The sequence below is a fragment of the Tiliqua scincoides genome, chromosome 10 (assembly GCF_035046505.1).
Source record: "Tiliqua scincoides isolate rTilSci1 chromosome 10, rTilSci1.hap2, whole genome shotgun sequence".
NCBI classification, from domain to species: Eukaryota; Metazoa; Chordata; class Lepidosauria; order Squamata; family Scincidae; genus Tiliqua; species Tiliqua scincoides.
This window is the reverse complement of record NC_089830.1, coordinates 25890230-25911066: the sequence shown is the minus strand read 5'-3', so window position 1 is coordinate 25911066 and position 20837 is coordinate 25890230. Positions and strand designations below refer to the sequence as shown.

Below are 20837 nucleotides of genomic sequence, written 5' to 3'. Positions count from 1 at the left end.
AGGGCCCCAGTGGGCAGGAAGAGTGAAATCTCCCATCCGCTGCTGCAACTGTCTAAAGACATTCAAAACTTTCCTTCCCCACCCCTAAGTATCATGTCTGAACCCCTAAGCTTCTTCCAAAAGAAGCAGATAAATTAGATTGTTTCTTACAGCACTCCTCTGCTTTTAAGGAGCTCTGTGTGGTGAATCTGGAGTCCTCCTCACTCTTGTATACTCCAAAGAACCCTGTGAGATAGGTTGGGCTGAAAGACTGAGTGGTCCTGGCTGAGCGAGGATTTGAAGTCATGTCTCTCCAGTCCTAGCCCAACATTCTAATGACTACACTACACCAGTTCTTACTGTACACAACAGTGTTGGGGAGAGGGTGGGTAGGTAGGTACAGAGACTTCAAAGAAGAAATTGTGGGGGCAATGCTTCCTTTTAAAAATATTCATAAAGAACTACATTCATTTATTCATTCACTCTGCAAATATATTCTGTCTTTCTTCCAGGGGAGTAATGCAGCTGGATAATGCAGCCCCTCAAGGTGGTGGGCAACCTTCAGTCTCGAACGACTATGGTATAAGCCTACAGCACCCAGTAGTCCCAGGCGGTCTCCCATCCAAGTTCTAACCAGGCCTGACCCTGCTTAGCTTCTGAGATCAGACGAGATCGGGCATGTGCAGGATAACAGTTGCTGCGAGCCCTTCAAGACTGAAATATTTAAACATGAAGAATCAAACTTTTTTCTTTTTTTAAAGCAAAGCACAAAATGGTGCAGGTGTTTGGTGCAAATCAATTTGTTACGAGTAACTTCACAGGCACTAGCCAATAGGTGCTTACAACCGATTCTTGCATAACATTTCATACAGCACAATGATAATAGCTGCAAGCGGGGTGGGGTGGGGGGAGCAAAACAGTTTTCCAAGAAAGGGAAAAAAACCCACAACCCAAAGTAGGGTCACACCTTTAATCTGTCCATCCAAAAGGTCATATAATATCCAACAGCGAGCTTTTGAGGTCTACAGAGCTCTTCGTCAGGTAGCTGGTAAGGAAAAGGATGAGGGGGTGGACATTGTAAGAGCCCCAATAGACTGGAGGAACCCAGCTGCTGAGTGCCGCAGCTTCTACAACATGCCCCCACCTCCCCATTGTCCTTGAGCTTAGCAGCTGCCTGATGGACAGTTCTGTCACACTCAGAAGTTTGTCATTGGATACTTGGCTCCTTTTCGGATGCTGAAACACTGCCCTGGCATTTGGCAAAAGGCCTGGGTTTAACTGTCTCCACCACCAGGCCCTGCAACGGATGCTATTTTCTGCCCAGGCCTGAGTCAGCCAGTGGGCCCTGGGCGCCTGCTGCCACCTGGGCAAACAGATGGCACCCGCAAGGCAGATGCCGGCGGGCAATCAAGGGGCACTGACATCACTGTGGGGAGGCCAGGAATGAGGTGGAGGGACCCCAGATCCTTGGTGGAGTAACGGGAAGAAGGGGGAGAAACTGGCTATGGAGGCCCAGGCCCCTTCTGGTGGTCGCTGCTGTCTGCTGACCACACTGTTCCTGCAAGGGCTGAGTCAGCCAGCAAGCCGGCACCGTTGGTCACCCTCACAAACAGATGGTCTGGATGGAGAGGAACGACCAGGCCAATCCAGAAGCATCCCCTCCAGAGCCGTGGTGCCAAGGAGAAATTGGACTTCCTGGCGCAAGAGGCAGAAGAATGCAACAGCCTTGGAGGGGGGCAAGCAGAAGGTCTGCCTAACCTAGTATCCTGCTTCCAGGGGAGCGTCAGCAGAAGGGGACACTCCCCGCATGCAGAAAGCTAGTTTGCGCCTGACCATGGGTGATGGACTTTGGGCTGCTAAAGTAGAGCCGCAAACCTGAACTCTGCCCACCCTTGCTAGACGTGGCCAGTTTGTGTCTTCGATCCAAGGTTTGCCCTGCGGTATTTAAGAAACCTTTTAAAACTACTTATTTTTTTATTTCCCCCCTTGCCTGCTGAGGGAGGCCAGATGGGGTGGAATCACCTAGCCACGCGCTCCAGTAAGTACGACTCTATGCAAGTTGCATAACAGGATGCACGTCTGAATGACTCGAGGCGCATGTTTAAGCGATTGGCACCATTAAAGCAACACGTGTTTCGGTCGCGTTGTATAACCACGCTCACGGCGCAGCACAAAGCTCTTTTTCCAGCACTGAATTGCCTGATTTTTCAGAGGATTCCTACAGTGCCCTGCAGCAGGGGACAGAATCCATTTCTCCATCTCAGTGGTTCTCAAGCGTTTAGCCTCAGGACCCACTTTTTAGAATGAGGATCTGACAGGGCCCGCCGGAAGTGATGTCATGACCAGAAGTGACATCATCAAGCAGGAAATTTTTTAACAGTCCTAGGCTGGAATCTTAACCACACTTACCCAGGAGTGACTATCATTGTTCAAAGCATATGCATAGTAGCCTGTTCAAAGGACAGATCTGGAACATTTCCCCAAATGCAGTCACATACCAGTGTAATATATTAAAAATAAAATATTGAAATGAATGGGGACCCACCCCTGAAAATGGCTCACGACTCACCTAGTGGGTCCCAATCCACAGTTTGAGAATCACTGCTCTATCTATTATTAGCGTCATTCAACAAACTATGAGGGGCAGCAGTTGGGAGACTCTTTTCCATGGAGCCTTTTCCCTTCTCCAGAAACAGCAACATGTGCAACCCAAACCTTATGACTGCTAAACTGCGGAAGCCAGTTCTCCCCCTTCCCTCCCAGACAACAGTTCTTATATCAAGTCGGCTGTGGGTGGTCTGTCTATGTCAGACATCCAGAATCCAGGAAAGAAGACACCCCCACCCCCCACTTATCAAGGAACTCGCAGGAAGGGATGTGCTTCTTGTTCATTTCAGCAGGAATTAACAGGAGTGGTTTGCAGCGGTCTGTCAAACTGCAGAGGACTCTTTTTCAAATTAGCCCAACTTTGAATGCTCCCTCCATGCTCTATGTTTTGACACATGCGCACCACACCCACAGGAATGTTCGCACGCACCCTGCAGAAGCTGCTTGCACCATCCCCAAACCTATTCCAGCATGGTCAGACTGCTTTTCCCTCATCTGCCCCCATTTTGGCCTGCAGAATACCCCGTATCCCAGCAAGCAGGGCGTGACCCAAATTCCAGCGGCTTGGAGTAGCTACTGGGCATCAGAGGCCGTTAATCAAGACCCCGCGGTCCAGAACTAAGTGCCAGGCTTTACAAGAATCCTGAGTGAGCCTTGCTGCGTCATCCAAGAGTATGTTTGCAAGCGCCGTTGCCAAATGATCAGCAAAACCTTGCTCCTGTGTCTCTAGCAGCAGCTTTGTCTGCTGAAGTCAACTTTCCACAGCATATTGAAGCCACAACATGAGCGGCTGATGGAACAGTTGGTCATCCTGCACGCAACAGAAATGCCTCTTCTTCCCGGGGTGTCGGCAAACACATCTCCATCATTTCATGGGCACCCACCTGTCACACGCACAGCTGCCCCTGCCCCATTTTAGCCCCTCCACCACCAAATTCCAGCCACGCTTCCTTTGCATGCTCTTTTTTCACACCCTCACATCCTCCTGCTTACACTGACTTCTCCCTGGTTATGGGAAACCACACTCCCAGTAGCTCCACTGTCATATGAGGGGTCCAGAATGAGGGGTCATATGAGAGCCAGAATGGTGTGGTTTGGGAGTTAGACCTAGAAGATCCAGGTTTGAATCCCTGCTCAGCCACGAAGCTTCCTGGGTGACCTTGTGCCAGTCGTACTCTTTCTCAGTCTCCCCTACCTCACAGGGTCATTGTGAGGACAAAAAGAGGGAAGGGTCCGTGTACCCCATGGAGGAAGGGTGGTATAAATATGTGAAAAATATAAATAAACTCTGTCCTGTTTCAGCCAGACTCACTTACTGGCCGCTCAGGGCTAAGGCCACAAGGGGCTGGCTATTTTGGTGGCTTCTTACAAAACCGGATCCTGTCCTGGGGGAACCCTGGCAATTGGGCAAGGGTGTGTCAGGGTGTGTCAGGGCACTGTGGCTGTCACAGCTGCCCCAGAGAGAACCCAAAAGTGCACATGGAGGTCACCTGTGAGGGCTGCACGCCTTGGCTCCTCCCACCCGGGCCACAGCAACTCCATCAAATGGGCCAGCCCAGAGCGCTAGATACAGTCTGTTCTATCCCAGTTTCTGTCCATTTCACACCCCGATTGCCCAAGTCCTGCACGCAGTGGTGTAGCTGGAGGGGGTGCCAAGCACTAAGTTTTGCAAGGAGCCTCACCATGGCGTGAAGTGGCCTCTCTCCCTCCCCTTCAGAGCTGTTCCAGGTGGTGGGAGCAAAACAGAGGTGTACACCTGGCTCAAAAGGGAAGGGGGAGGGGCTGCTTGCATGCCATGGTGAGGCTTCCTGCAAAACTTCATGCTTTGACCCCCCCCCTCTTGCTATGCCACTGCCTGCAGGCAGTTCTTTTTTATTTTTTTTTGCTGTGCTGAAGGTTGCTGAAGACACGCCCCAGGGAGCTTTCAGCACCCGTCCTGGCGGCGTCTCAGCTTCCGTGCCACTCTTGCCAGAGGTCAGTGGACCCGTCAGCCGAAGGCCAGGGCACTCATCCGTGACGCATCCGGCCAGAGTTCCTTTGCTGATTTGGCAACTGTGTGGAGCGGTTGCATGAGAGGAAGTAGATCTGAAGAGCTTCTGTGACTGGGCTACACACGCCTTTCTCCCTCCTGGAAGAGAAACCTCATCTGGGCAGTGATGGGCCTCTGCAGGCTGTCCAAAGAAGCACTCTTCCTGGGGATCAGGCCCAGGGAATCCAGCGCACCCGCTCTGTAAATCAGGGTCCATACCTGGCAGGAAGCGCTGAGCTCAGGGCATGTGTATGTATGTACACAAACTGTGCCTTCACAAGTACACACCCACCCAGCCTGCTACAGATGGGAGCTGGGACGTGCCTGCAGCCGATCAAGCCACAAACCGAGCAGTGAGGGTGCTCATTCCACAGCTGTGCACATGGTTCTTTTGCCCCACTGCCACCCTCTAGTCAAACAGGTTTTGATACAATAAAATTGCCCCAAACCCTGTCCAACCTGTTTTGCTAGAGGCAACACTGGGTCAAAAAAAAAACCACAAGAGGGAAATATTTGTATACTCCTCAGGAAGCAGAACTTCTCTCCAAGCACTTTCGGTTCTCTTAGTCTCCGGGCCAGAGACGCCCGCGATGCTAGCAGAGACCTAGATGTGCCCCTTCCTGCTGGCCCTCCCTGAAAGCTGAACTGAGCAGCACTGGTGTCTTGGCTCTCTCTCTCTCTCTCTCTCTCTCTCTCTCTCTCTCTCTCTCTCTCTCTCTCTCTGTGGTTCGCCTCGCCCCGCATACCTGCCATTCCTTCTCTTCCATGGCCTAGTCATGGCTCTCAGTGAGTCAGGCAGGGGAACGCTGGGCAGGAGGTGACGCACTTCTGAGTCAGGAGCTGGGATTTGGCCACGGAGGGATCTTTCCAGCTGGCAGAGCATGGCGAATTTGGGGTGGGTGGAGAGGCACAAACAGGGGGCAGAAGTGGGGCTGGCAGCAATGGAAGGACAAGTGGAACGACAAGAGGCCTAATTCCCCCCCCCCAAAAAAAAACACACATCTTGTGTCCGCACACACAGGTGTTGTGCTAGGCTTCAGCCCAGAGCTGAGAGGGCAGAACCCAGATGCACGCACACCCCACTCACCGTTTTCCCAAGTTTTTGCCTTGCCGGGTCCGGGAATCCATTCCCACCCACCTCCTTTAACCTTAAGACTGCACTCCCCTCCCAGAGACAGGGAAGAATCCAGACTCTCCGGCCCCTGCAGCTGAACCTGTCTCTGAGCATATCCCCACTTTCCTCCAGGAGCGACAGGAAGAACCCAGGCGTTCTGGGGTCCTTGGTTCTTCCATCAGTACAACATTTCCATCCAGAGTCATGGGGACAATCGGGGAGGTTTCTCCCTTTTGCTGTCCCCAACACACACACACACACACACACACACACACACACACACACCCTCATATTCTCCCATTTCCTGCCTAACAGGGTTATGGCAAAGATTATCAAGATACGAAATAATTGCTGCTCTAACCCTCCACAAACACCCAGGCTACACAGGCAGACAAACACATAGCCACACAGGCACACACAAGGCCGGACTGGCAGTGGCAACTCAGCCGGGTCTGTTCCCACGCTCAGAGCAAGCCCCTCCCATCGGGAAGCAGCCCCCTCCATAGAAGGGGGAACAAAAGAGGCAGCGGGCTGGGGACAGGCTGGGGAGCAAAGGGGACATGAGACAATGAACAAGGACGTGGAAGGCAGAGAGAAGGGGGGATGGAGGGCCAGAATAGGGGTCCCCTCCCTTTGCTGCCCTCCCCGTCCAAACACATACACACTCCTCAGTGAAAAGAGACTGGGCCCACTTGGAGAATCAGAATTCCCTTCCCGCAGCCAACGGAATGGAGAGAAAATAAAGGGGCATTTTCTGAGCTCAACCAGCCAGGCGCACAAAAAAATGAGGCACGGCTCCAACTGAGCCAGGGATTCCTCCCAGCCGCAGCCCCAGCAGACACCATTGCTCAGCTTCAGTGTGAGCGGAGAAAAATCAAGAGGCTGGCCCTGAGCATGTGCAGAGTGCGGCTCTTTGCGGACCGAGTCGCCTGCGCGTCAGGGATTCGGAAGGCTTTCTGAGCAGAAGTTTGCAACCGAATCCGACCCGACTCACCTCTCACAGCCAGCACGGAAGGGGTCTGAGCCAGCGGGTCGACCAAGTCGTTGAGGGGGGCGCCGTCCTGCAGCCAGATGACACGGACTGGCTCTGGGGGTCCCCGAGCAATGCAGCTGAGGTTGAAAGGGGTGTTGGCTGTGACCTCCACATCCTGGGGCTGCTCAGTGAAGAAGGGGAGGCCTGAGCATGAAAGAGGAGGGTGAGAAAACAGGAAAGGCTTCAATTTCCTAGCTCAAAAGAGAGTTATGCCCCCTTCCCCCCCCACACACACACACTGTGGGCTGACCTGCGGCAGCCCAACCCAGAGACCCAATCTACATAGAATAAAAAATATTAGAGCCCCGCTGGATCAGGCCAAAGGCCCATCTAGTACAGCTTCTTGTATCTCACAGTGACCCGTCAGATACCTCAGGGAGCACACAAGACCACAAGAGATCTGCATCCTCCTGCCATTCCCTTGTAGTTGGCATTCAGAGACAGCCTACTTCTAGAACCAGGAGGTTGAAGGTACCCATCACGGCTTGTAACCTATGATGGACGTTTTCTTCATCCATCTGTCCAATCCCCTTTGAAAGGCATCGAAACCAGATTCCACCTCCACATTCTGTGGCAAGGAGTTCCACAGACTACGCGCTGGGTAAAGAAGTATTTCCTTTTGTCCGTTCTGACTCTCCTGACACTCAATTTGAGTGGATGTCTTTTGGTCCTGGTGTTGTGTGAGAGAGAACCGAACATCCCTCTGTCCACTCTATCCATCCTATGCTGAAACTTCTAGCATTGCTTTGAGAGGCAGATTTATGCTGACCTTAAGTGCCAACAAAATGGCAATTTTCCCCCTCACGTGGTGGGAACATGAAAACATACAGAACTTTGGCCTCATGCATCAGACTTGGCTGTGGGGACCTCTGTGTCAAAAACGGTGACACTGAAGCCATGCTCCTGCCTTGCTAGTTATGTGCTGTTGACGTAGCTACAATCGGAACTTTTCTCCCCTCCCATGCTTCAGTGCTTTGGCAAAGTGTGGGACTTCTTGAGGCTCAGGTGATAACTCACCAAATTCAAGTCTGCCGGGACAAAGCTTGACCCAGAATCCAGCCTGCTCACCTGAGATCCATCCACAGCACATGCCAGAGATCTCAACAGATCAGCAGCACAGTCAAAAAAATGCAACACTATAGCCACATGCGACAGCCTTGGGATTTCAGCCCCTTGTTTAAATATGGGGTTTATTTTCGTCGCCAAAGTGCTCCCCACCTCATGCCTTATTTCTTCACTGATACATAAATTAGCTGAATTTACAGCAGGGAAGGTGACGTACATGATGCTTTTTTGTAGAAAAACAGGAACCTGCCCTGAGAAGCTTACAATCTAGAGACCATAGATCTCCAAACCCCAGCTTGGGGGGTGGGGCACATCCAGCCTGTGGGAGGATTGGATCCAGCCCACAGTACATATTGGGGAAGCTTAACTGCTCTGGCCCGAAGTAACTTCCCGGTTCCATCTACCCAACACATACTGAAAGCACATTCTCCCAAAATTAATTTTCCTTTTCAAAATCCATTTCCCCTCTTCTGCCCCTAATGTATTTCAATTTATTAAAACATTTAAACAATGTTGAATTTGGAAAAAGCAAAGAAATATTGGAAAATGATACATAAATTGTTGCAAGAGATATTGCATTGTGTATTACCATTCAAACCAGAAATATTCCTCCTAAATGTGACATTAGAAATTAAAGACCAATGTAAGAAATACCTTATTGTACATATTGCTACAGCAGCAAGAATATTGTTTGCGCAAAAATGGAAATCTACAGATGTGCCAACTAGACAAAATTTATGAAATAGCAGAAATGGAAGTTTTAACAGAAAGAATGAAAGAGAGATTTACATAGAGTAAGAAAATATTGGAAGTCTTTTTATGACTGGATAGATAATTTTAGTTAAACAATATTGAGTGTTTCAGTAAATCCAAATTTTTATACTGATAAATATGATAGCCTTTGTATTGATGATTACTGTGTTGTTGTTTTTATTGAATGATGCATGTTGTAATCTAGGGCCAATACCCTCATGTGTAACCTGTGTTGTACCAGCCCTAAGTATAACCCATTTTCCTTACCTGTATCTGTAATAAATAAATAAAATATTAAAAAAATAAAAATAAAATAAACAACGTTGAATTTGTTTTCTGGAAAAAAAAACTTTATGTGAAAAACAGAGTTTGTAAATCAGGAGTGGCTGAAACGTCAAGGCTTTCATGCAGGAGCAGAGTTTTGCATTTCTGCCGAAACTCTGCCAGGATCTCTAGTATACCCAAGGACCAGAAAGTTAAGCCAGAGACCACTCTCTGGTTTAGCTCTGCTGAAACACCTCTGGGATGCCATATCCCAAGTCAGCTACTGCCCCTCCGTGGCAGTGAACCACGATCTATTGTTCCTTCCTTGGGGCAGAAGTCTATACGGAAACTTGCAGCAGGACCTACGTCAAAATTGGACCAGTGCGCACTCCAATAGTGTTTACCTTCCAGTTTCAGGTGGGCTTCTTCAGAGAGAACGTCTGATCCATTCACCAGGGCGGCACACTGGTAGCTCCCCATGTCTGAGAGCTGCACGGAAGGGATGCTGGTGGGGAAGACAAGAACAGCCACATGCAAAGAATGAATTTGGCTTCGCACCAGAATCAGGACCAATATGTTCTTCTCGGGGCTTGACCCAGGACATCCTGGGGCCAGAGGAGGAGTGCCCAAGTGCTGCCCTCCCCTTGCATGGTGATACACCAGCCTCTGCTCCTCCTTGGACCAGGAATGTGAGAGGGGAACAGAGCAACAGAGGAAGTGTGGTGGAGGAGAAGAGTGGTGGGCTAGAGTGTCATCACTCACTTCTCCTCCACACATCCTCCCTGGATTGGAAATATGAGGGGGACAACGACGACACAGCAACAGAGGAAGTGTGGAGGACGCAAGAGTGCCTGCACTCTCTTCTCTGCACCTTCTCTTCTGTTCTGTCTCCCTCATCCCTTTCTGAATCTAGGGGACAGGGTGAAGAGGAGAAGTGGAACAGGTGCATCACGGAGGGGGTGTATGTGTGTATTCAGCACACCACCTCAGGAACCAGGAGGTTTCAGCCAACCACAGGCCCAAGATCCAACCAGTCTAGCATCCTATGCAAAGATCACCAGCAGCAGACCTGAAGCGTTCCCCGGGCAATTGTCCAGTGGTCCACTCCCTGGCTTCTCCCCCCTCCCACCACCACCCCATTCTGGAGGACCAGCTGCCTCTTCCTACCACTGCAGCTCCAGCAGCAGCCGCCACAAACAAAAACAAAGCCTCTCATGGGCCAGGCTTGTGTTTATTCTACAAAGCTCTTTGAACCCCCTTTGTTTGCTTCAGCTGATGCTTTGTCTCTTTGGCTGTTTATGGGAGACGAATGCGAGAGCTTCACAAAGAGTCTACTTGAAACCAGCTTCATTGAGCCCATGCAGCTAATGAAACAAAGATGGGGGGGCCACGGGGGGGGGCGCGTGGGAACAATTCACAAAGATGGCAGTTCAACGGAAATGGAGCTTCTGAGTTCCTGGCTGCAATCCCATCTGCACTTTCCTGGGAGCAAGCCCCATTGAACTCAATGGGATTTAGTTCTGAGTAGACACTCATAGGATTGGGCTGTGAGCCACAGATGTTGGAGGAGCTAATCGAAGGCCTTCAAGTGTCCATAGATGGGGACCCAAAGAGGATCATTTGGGAGGTTTTCCCCCCAAGGGGCAAACAGCAGCTGGGGGTGGGGGAATGTAACCAACACAGTGGTGGGGGGAAGCCCTAAGACACCCTGTCCTTGTTCACAGAGCTACACACCCAAATTGCAAAGAAGCACAGCTAGTTTTGTGCATCATGTTCAAAGAGCTTCATATGATATCATTTCCCCTGCAACAAACCTTGAAGGTAGGTCAGCAGGCTGGTTGTGCTCATAAGGGGGGGGATCCAGTCCAGCATCTCTTCCCCACAGTGGCCCACCAGCTGCCTCTGGAAAGCCGCAAGTCAGAGCACACCCTCGCTCCCCTGCAACTGGTATCCAGAGTCAGTCTGCCACTGAATCTGCTGTTGGCACACGGAGCCAGCAGTAGCCATAGACAAATCCTGACCAGTAGCCATAGACAAATCTGCCCGTGACTTTGTCCAATCCCCTTTCAGAGCCATCCAAGCTAGTGGCCGCCACCACATCTTGTGGCAGGGCATTCCACAGGCTTGCGGTGTGCTGCGTGAGAAGTGGCCAGCCCCTAAATCTCCTTGCCATTCAGTTCCATTGGATGCCCGCTGGGTCCAGGGTTGCAAGAGAGGGACTTAAAGTTTCTCTCTCCGCACCCCAGGCATCAATTTATAAGTCTCAGACTGTGAACCTCTACGTACTTTCCTGAGAGCAGGCCCCATTGAAGATAATGGGGCTTACTTCCGAGTAGGCAAGCATAAGTTTCTGCTTTCAATCACACTGCCCTCGATTGCTTTTGATCCTCTGCTAAACACTCCCAGATGTTGTCACCTTTCCTCCCAAGGAAGATGCTCCAGCTATCTGACCGTTTTGGGGCCCTTTTCCAGCTCTGCAAGATCCCTTCTGGAGGGCACTCAACAAACATCATGTGACCAAACCAAGCTCCATCTTTAACGCATCCTGGACCTGGGTTGGAAGAGACTGAGGCATGGGACGAACATTTAGCACCCTGCTACAAACATCCCGCATATCCCACGGTCCTGGATGCCTCCGGGCTCCTGCACCCGGCTCCCTGTTTTGCTTGGCCTGTCCGTCAAACGGGCCCTGAAAGGAGGAGAATGGACAGGACAGAACAGGACAATGTTGGAGCGAGGGAGGGAAAGAGGGAGGCGGCTGCCAGCCAGCTTTGCAGTTGAGCAAGCGGAGAGAATGTTTCTCTACGAACCCCACGCACACACCCACAGGCTGGCAGCCAACTCCCCGTCTTCTGCAAAAAAAAGGCTCACCCTTTGCACGACGGAAGGCCGTTGCGTTCACGGCCTGAGCCGAACCAGAAGTGCCAAGGAGGGACTGTGCATTACTCTGGGGCAGGGGTGCTCAATAGGTGGATCGCGATCTACCGGTAGATCGCGAGGCAAAATGAGTAGATCGCGGAGTGCCGATCCCCCCCTTCAGGTGCCTCTGGGAGGAAACGCTGGGAGTAAGGCCCATTGTACTCAATGGGGCTTACTCCCAGGTAAGTGTGGCTAGGATTGCAGCCTCACAGCCTAATCCTAGGCATGTCTACTCAGGAGTAAGTCCTGTTATACTCAGTGGGGCTCAAGGTACACCAACATACATTGTACACATAAATGTTATATGTTATGATGGCGCGAACATTGTAAAAAAAACTCTGGTAGATCTCCGGGCCTTGCTGGGTTTCAAAGTAGTAGCTCTCGAGCCAAAAAAGTGTGAGCACCCCTGCTCTGGGGTTTGCCCGTTTCATACAATGGCTTTGACAGATACTGACCTGGCCAAAGAATCCCTGCTCTTTTCGGGTCTACTTTGCGCATATTGTGGGAAGGTTGTGGGGCATTGTTCCTTTTGTCTTGACTGGAAGGGGTAGCTGGGAGTCTACCCCCTGTCCCAATCTTCCTCCCCACCAATCAGGGTGGCTCCATAAGTGAGGCCTGCTGGGACACACACTCGGGGACCATGCCCATTACAAGGGCTCAGACCAGCGGTTCCCAACTGCCACCGTGCCCTTTGTCCAAGAGTGGACAAGGCAGTACCCCCTAGTGGAGGCAGCAACACTGCACAAAATCTTGCACAGATTCTTGCACAATGAGATTTTGTGAAATCTCGTGAGAACAGTGTGAGAGCTTGCAAGCGTCGTGCAAGATTTCATGCGATCTCAGTCCAGCAAACTGGGAAGGCCGTGCGGTACCCCTGGCTGCCGCAGCACACATGAGTAGCACTGGTTCAGGCCCACATCTGGCCAACCCAGAGGCAGAGATAACCCTCATGACAGTGTCAACAGCCATGGGAATTCGCTCCAGGAATCCACTCCAGCTCACCTCAGTTCACTTGTGGTCATCCATGCTTCTTCATCCAGAGGAACCTGGACCTGGTTGCTGTCGGCAAATTCCAGGACGGCGCCATCTCGCAGCCAGCTGATTTCAGGAGGTTCCCCGATGGCATGGATGGAACAGGAGAACTTGACATCCTTGCCCAAGGAGGAGGTCAGATTTGAAGGATTGCTTTCGAAGTAGGCAACTGGGGGGAGGGGGAAGTGAGAGTAAAATTAACCACCGAAATGGCACTACAGAGAGGAAACAGAAAGGGGGTGAGGCTGGGAGAGGAGTTCTCGTTTCCCTTCGCTAACCAATGAGCAGAATAAAACCCAGTGCCAGGTTCCGTCTTCACTCAAAATAAACCAGGTTTAAGCTGGCTTGACTGTCAAACCTTTCCCCAAGGAACCCGGGGAGGCTAGCCTGGGAATCCACACCTTCCCACTCAGAAATCATTCCTCCTGAACCTGCAATGGGAGGCTGGATGCCGTTGCTCACGAGTGAGAAGAAAGCACCCTGCACATGCTCAGAGACGCTCTAGGATTATTTCAGATATTCCAGGGATCTGGCTTTGCAAAAACGGTTCTAGCATCCAGTCCCGATGAATTCCAAATCAAATGATACCATGGGCATGACCTGAGGATGCCAACTGACCAGAAAAAAAAGAGCCTGGCCTTTTTGGGGGGCATAATTTGCCTAATTTTACTGCTGTAAATTAGCAGCTCAACCTGCCAATATAACAGGTGATCGTTTAAAAAAGTGTCAAGTCCAAAATTGTAAGCTTGGCCCTTGGTTCTGTATCTTGCATTTTTGGGTGTAACAATTTGGGGACAGGCTAGGCAGGCCAGTTGCCTCACTATCGCAGGTTTCAGGAGTGGCGGCAGCAGAGGCCCACCCACTTAATGATGGTTCTGGTAATCCCCTGGCACGCTGCCCCCCCCCAGCAGGCCCTGAGGCCCAGGGTGGAGTGGAACAGCCTCTCCCAGCACTAAAGGCCCCACTCCTTCCTTCTGCAGAACTGCCTGCTGTCAACCATCAACCAGCTCCTCTGTCTTGCATTTGAGGATATGAAGTCCTCATCCAGGGAGGACTCGAACCTGGTGCCTTCCCCAAAGAAGAAAGGGGCTCAACCACTGAGCTCCTGTAGTTGGAAGAAACACCACCACGACACCAAGCAGCTTCATGATTTTCAAAAATTCTGGTGGTTGGCAACCTTCAGTCTCGAAAGACTATGGTAGAAGCCTACAGCACCCGGTATTCCCAAGCAGTCTCCCATCCAAGTACTAACCAGGCCTGACCCTGCTTAGCTTCCGAGATCATGGTATAAGCCTACAGCACCCGGTGTTCCCAGGCAGTCTCCCATCCAAGTACTAACCAGGCCTGACCCTGCTTAGCTTCCCAGATCATGGTCTAAGCCTACAGCACCCGGTGTTCCCAGGCAGTCTCCCATCCAAGTACTAACCAGGCCTGACCCTGCTTAGCTTCCGAGATCATGCTATAAGCCTACAGCACCCGGTATTCCCAGGCAGTCTCCCATCCAAGTACTAACCAGGCCTGACCCTGCTTAGCTTCCCAGATCATGGTATAAGCCTACAGCACCCGGTATTCCCAGGCAGTCTTCCATCCAACTACTAACCAGGCCTGACCCTGCTTAGCTTCTGAGAATCAGACAAGATTGGGCATGTGCAGGGTAACAGTTGCTGCAGGTGAAGTATCTCCCCTTGTTGCACATCTGACCAATACAAAGAAACGAGAAAGATTTACACTGGCTTCATTTTTAATCTACATAAAATGTAATTTTTTAAAAAGTTGGTCTTTCTTCATTTTAATCCCCCAACTCTTACATTAAATTACACAGATTGTGAGCTCCTTTGGGGTGACAGAGCGAACACTACCATAACCTGCGCTGAACTCACAGGAGACGGTGGGTCAGGGAAAGGCAGCCAGCATGGAGTTGTGGTTGCAGCGCTAGGCTGTGATAGGGGAGTCCCAGATTCAAATCCACATTCAGCAGGAAGCTGTCTGGATGGAAAGGCTGGTCTATCCATGAGGTCAGCTGTTGCCTGGGGGAGAAGATAGCAGGGGACGCCCACCTCCATCACTCCTCCTCCTCTTGCTTCTTGCATTCAGAAAGGAAGAAAGGAACAAACAGGAAGTGTGAAAGAGAAGAAAGCAGTGGGCTAGAACATCCGAGGCCACTCTAGCCCACTATTCTCCTCTCCAACACACTTCCTGTCCATTCGGCTCTTCCTTTCTGAAATGGGTCGAGCGGGTAGGAACTGGTGCACCATCAGGTAAAGGGATGGTGGCATTTGATGCACTTGGAGGTGCCAGTAGAACTTGGCCTGGAGCTGCTTGGCTATGATATCTAATCCACATTAAGCTTAAGTTTACACATAAGTAGGAGTTGCAGTCCTTTGAGGCTAACTCATCTGTCATGGGAATCAGCCCTTCTCCCGGCTGTGAAATCAGGATGGAGGATTTCTGCCATTCTTTGATAGCAAGAGCCATGGATGAGACAGACATCAAGGGAAGTGTGTGTGGGATACAGCAGGAGGGGCTGCTGGTTAATAAATCAATCCTAGAATAGCCTGCCCTGCAGCCAGTGTTAACCCTTAAGGAATGAGGGACGCATTCCAGGGCATGAGAAACAAAGAGTCAGACTTGGAAGGAACCCAAACCACATTCGTGGGCCTCACGCTGCTCCCTTCTCCAGGCAGAATGAAAGGCAGACCCTCCACATTGCCAATACAGACCCCAACTCTCTTTCTGACCCACACATGAGAATGACTTCTCCCTTGCCCCTCTTGTTACCCTGTATTAGACTGTAAGCTCCTTGGGGAATGGACCTATTGCTTCGTAAAGCGGTATGGCTGCACTGTCCGGGCTGTTGTGAACGAATATCTGGCAACCCTGCCCAAGATGTTTGTTCTGCCACTGCACCTGCTATACAGCTGCAGCACCCTGAGGATAGATTTGGAGTAGGGAGGGGAGGGCTGCTGGAGTCACAGAGGGATGGACTGGATGACCTTGTGGGTCCCCTTTCAACTCTGTGACAGCACTGAGTAAGTGCTTGTAAACAATCCTGCCTCTCCCAGCCTTGGGAGGAAAAAGTTGGCACTGGCCTCAGGGTGGAGACTGAATCTCCGCCCTTCTGAGCTAGTTATTATCATATCCATTACTGAAGCTGGCTGGGGTGGGGAGCAGGTCCTTTGCTGGAGAGGGAGGTTCCCTCTACTCCCCCCCCCATCAGTGCCTCAAGTTGCCAGCTGCATCCCACTAAAGCAGAAGCCCCGCATCCCTCAAAGCTTGACTGAATCATAGGATCTTAAGTGAACAAGGAATGTGGTCACCAGCTGACCTCAATCATTTGCCCATGGAGTTGCCAACTTATCTTACCAGCCCCAGCTCCTGTGCCTTGAATGGCTACTTGATCTGCAGACAACTGTGAGTGGTGATTTTTATCCCCTTGTCGTGAAAAGCGTCACCTGCTGATTTCTGCTAAATCATAATTTGTTGGGTTTTTTTTTGGCAAGTTGGCAACCTTAATCCTGAGACCAGCTTAATCATGGTTCAAAGATCACCATGTGCCATAAAGAGAGCGATTTGTACATAAAAGGTACATTAACAAGTGAGGTCCACAAACAGTTGCCCTGCTGGAAATCACAACAAGAGTCCCTTTAGGCCAGCATCCCGCTTTCAAACATCAGCCAGCCAGATGCTTATGGGCGTTTCACAGACAAGACTCAAAACTGACAGCCCTCCCCACTGCTTACGCCCAGCACCTGTTACTTGGAGATAGACTGCCTTGGAACATGGAGGTCCCACTGAGACATCCTGGCTAATAACTCTCAAACCAAGCTTTATGCTTGTGTCTAACCTTTCTTTAAAGCTATCTTAACCCATTTTGGCTCAGCCCGCAGGTGTACACATTTGATCCCTGTTATGTATGTGCAGTGCTGGGCAGAAATGGCTTAAGCCAGTAAATAGCACTATGTCTTGTAGCTGTGAGTTCCGTAAGCTGTGTGCGCAGCTACTCAAACCACAGGAGCCCTGCCTCAACGAGAAGTGACCGCACTCCACGTTCCAACGCTCCAGCTCAAATCCGTTGCTGTGGATGTCTCTGACCATGGGAATTTCTACTGTCTTGGAGCGCCAGAACAGCCTCCTTCCTCCTTCAACTCAGGGGCCTCTCCTTCAAGAAGCGACATTCCACCAGGGGACTGCGGGTAGGTGTGTGGGCGTGGGAAGCACAGGTATCCTCCCCTTGTGGGAAGAGGAGCAGGCTGGACGCCTTAATCTGGCTCATGGATTGGCGCCCAGGAAACAACAGTTCAACTCTCCCTCCCACGACACAGGCGAGGCTCCATTTCCGAGGCCCTCCTTAAAATCTAACTCTGCAAAAGCTCAGATCCTGGCTCACTCCAGCAGCACTGACATATTCCCTTTTCCCAGATGAGCTCATCTGTTGGGCAATATGATCTTGCTGCACGGACAGGACACCAGCACAGAGGCGGATTCAGTTCAAGAGACTGTTTTCCCTAGAAGATGGCACTATTGGTTTCACAGGGGACATCAGCACTGTTGGTTTCCAGGGACATCAGTTCTCACAGGGACTCACTGTTTCCCTCTGCTGCAGAGCCCAAGTTTCCAGCTAGGCCCTCCGAATACCTGTATTTAAGAATGTGTCCCTCAAGCTCTTCTTCATCCTGGCCTGTCTAGCTCTGCATGGCCTACACTGAAGGGCAGGTGCTCTCCAGTGCTTCAGAGAAGGGCCCTTCCCTGACCGTCTTAGGCAGGGATGCTTCTCTGTTCGCAGTGGCTCATGGCTAAGAGCACATCAAATGACCTGACTTGGCCACTCACTCCCCTGGCATGAAAGACAGCGAAAGCCACCCATTTTCTGCCACATATTTCAGATGATTCAAACATCTCACAAAAGTCAGTTCTGAGGCTCCATGTAAGGGCACAAGCTCAGGAAGGAGACTGATCCGTCAACCCTTCGCCCAGCCTGTTGTACAATTAGGGTAGCTAAAGACAGGTCAAAGATCTCCCTAGCACCTCATTCAGTGCAGTTCTATGGGCAGGGTGAAGATTCGAATTACAAATACAGTCCCAGAAAGGAGTAATAATAGGTATTTCAGATTAATCAAGCAGAGAAGAGAAGGCTGTGTAAGGCATCAAGAGGTAGTCCAACTCCTGGCATCTGGGCTCACCCTTTGCTCTTCACAGTTCGGGATCAAACGTCATTTTACACAGATATCAGACACTCAAAGCCAGGGCTTGATTGAAAATAACTCTCTGAGTTCTGGTCATCGTGATCCTTGAGATGGATTTGAATCGCCACTTCATCAATCAATCAATCATCATCCCTTCATCCAACAGTGAAAGGATATACACAATTTTATACTGCGACCACCCTCCAACTTTTAAAAGGGGGGGGCAGAGAAGTCATCTCTGGGGGATCTGAGCACAAGCACTTTATGGCCCCCATAACTGGCCCATCCTCCCAGAATACCTATGCCACTTTTCTTGCCCTGCATTCAAATCCCACCTCAAAATCCACTTTTTTGGTGAACCATTTAGCTCCCAACTGAAAGAGCTCTAAGCTCATGTATTTTCCAGGACAAATGTAGACTGCGAACTCCTTGGGGCAGAGACTTCCATTTTTTTCTTAAGAAGCTCATTAAAACACCATGCATGTCGGTTTCATTGCATAAATACTTGTCAGTTGGGTGGAGGCGTTGGGTGGGTGAATGGAGCCTGCCCTTAAGCTCCGAACCACTGGTTCACTACTGGTTCCCCAAGGACCCCCCCTTGCAGCAACATCTTTCTCAGCTCCAGTTACAATCCCTGTTGTTGCTTGTAACGCCCGAGTCAAAAGGTGTTGGGTTTCCCTTCTAGACCCAGAGGTGATTGAGACTGAGCAGCAGTGACTGATGTGGCCCAGCTGGAGACACCTGGAGAGGGAAATTCCTGGAGACCAAGGCCCCTCTGAAGTGTCCAACTTTGGGCAGCCAAATTGTCAGCCCCCTGTGATCCCCAGACTCGGAGATGAAAGGCGGTGACTTGTTTTGCTCAAATTCCATAACATTTATTTCGTCATGCATTTCAAGAGCCCAGGCATGTGGCATGCAAAAAGTGTCAGGCTTGGATGAAGAACCCCGAGTTCGAATTCTCTGTTCAGCCACAGAACTCACAAGGTGGCCTTGGGTCATTACATCTTGGTCTAATTGACCACGTAGGGTCATTGTGAGCATGCCACCTTGAGCTCTGTGGAACGAATATGCTTGTTATTGATAATATTTATTATCCCATCTTTCTTCCCAAGGCAGCACACATTGGCTTCCCCTCATTTTATCCCTGCAACAACCTTGCTAGGTAGGCTCTGCCAAAGGAAGGGGACTTGCCCAAGGCTATCTAGCAAGCAACATGCCCAAAGGAAGTATTGATTCTATTTTGTTTTGACAATGTCCTGCAAGGTAGATTAAGCTCTTGTGGCTATCCAGGGCTATCCAGCAGCTATCCAGGGAATTGAACTCAGGTCTCCCTGGGCCGCATTCAGCACTCTAATCAACACATCATGTCAGCAATTGGGCTCCTGTATCTGTCCACTCCTGCTCCCTCCCTCTCTCTCACTACTACGGAGACATGCTTCCAACATGCTTCCAACAGCATGTCACTCTTTTCACAAGAACACAACAAATCTCACCTTCCTGGGCACTGCTGATGCCCATCCAACAAGCCAGAAAGCAGGAGAAAAAAGACCGGCCAAGTTGACCCATTTTCCCCAAACAGGAAGACTCCCACCAGATACCAGATCCGAAGGTGATCTAGCGGCTCATTGGCAGAAGGGTGAGAGCCACAGAAAGACAGCGACGGTCTCTCTCCAGTGTCCAAGTCCCAAGTTTGCTGGGTCCACCGGACAAAAAGTTATCGCTGAAGTTGTACTAGAAAACAAGTGACGAAATTGGCGGTGAAGTCAGCACCCCAGAGAATGACTGAGTGATGGATGCAAAAAGAGGAGAAAATTCAACTTGCCAACAATCCTGGTGGAAAGTCAGAATAATTTCCCGGCTCGAAACATTGGTCCATATCACCAAAAGCGGAGGGGGGGGGGAAGACCCAAAAGGGAGCCAAGCGAATGTTCTGCGCCTCAAATTTCCAACTTTGGCTTCACTTGTCACTCCCCAGGGCCGATCAGTCTTCCACCCTTGTTGTCTCCAGTCTTTCAAAATCGGCACCTGATCGTCCCACTTCTTGGCAAACCTGGGCTGCTTCTAGCTCTGCCTTTCCAAACAAGTCTAGGAAAAAGAAAGAGAGAGAGAGAGAAAATTATGATCATGAAAACTTCCTCACTCTGCAGTGCCCCTCTCCAAAAATGCTGACTTCTCCAAAAAAAAAAAAGAGAGAGAGAAAGACAGAATCAGTGGAGGAGAACTCTCTTCCCTTTTCCCCTTTCCCTGACTCACCCACTCCTACACACTGTTGAGGAATTGTTTGGTACAAGGAGAGAGGCCTGGGAGATTAGCAGTTGAAAGTGGGGAAGGGGGGGGGAGAGAACCAAGAAAGGGTGCTAAAATTCCATCCAGCCAAAGTGGGGTTAATGGGAGGAGAAGAACAGAAGAGGGAGAAAGAAAAGCTTTTCTTAAAGTTACACACACAAGCATTCTGGAAGGGAAAGGAAAAGTAGGTGAGAGAGTATTGGGACATCAGAGGAAGATGATTGCAGGAAGAAATCAGAGGGGGGTGGAGACACATAAAGGTGAGTGCTGGGAACTGGCTTGACTATCTCAGCTGGGATAGCCTCATCCCTTCATGGAAAACAAACACACACAAAAGGAGTCCTGGGATTATGTGATATCCGAAAGACCGACAGATTGGTTGCGGCTCAGGCCACAAGATCTAAAGATCAGTTGTCTACCTGATTGGGGAATGTGCCAACAAGAGTCCTGTGATAAAGAGGTGTCTTCCCTATGGGTAAACACAGCACAAAAGAGTTCTGTGGCACGCTGAGACTGATCCCACAACAGGGATATACACGGATTGTTGGGGAAACAGAAGCAGAAGAGTTCTGT

General features: G+C 50.5%; 1 protein-coding gene across 2 annotated transcripts in view; it reads right to left on the bottom strand.

The window, feature by feature from the left end:
• AXL (AXL receptor tyrosine kinase) overlaps positions 1–20016 on the bottom strand; it is a 44306-nt gene extending 24290 nt beyond the window's left edge. For both annotated transcript variants that reach the window (XM_066638579.1, XM_066638580.1), the window contains exons 1-4: positions 19472–20016; positions 12766–12964; positions 9249–9349; positions 6724–6906 (exon numbers count right to left, since the gene is read on the bottom strand). In XM_066638579.1, the coding sequence (XP_066494676.1) occupies positions 6724–6906; positions 9249–9349; positions 12766–12964; positions 19472–19544 (556 nt within the window). In that variant the 5' untranslated portion in view covers positions 19545–20016. The remainder of the gene's footprint in view (positions 1–6723; positions 6907–9248; positions 9350–12765; positions 12965–19471) is intronic.
• Between the last annotated feature and the right edge of the window lie 821 nt (positions 20017–20837).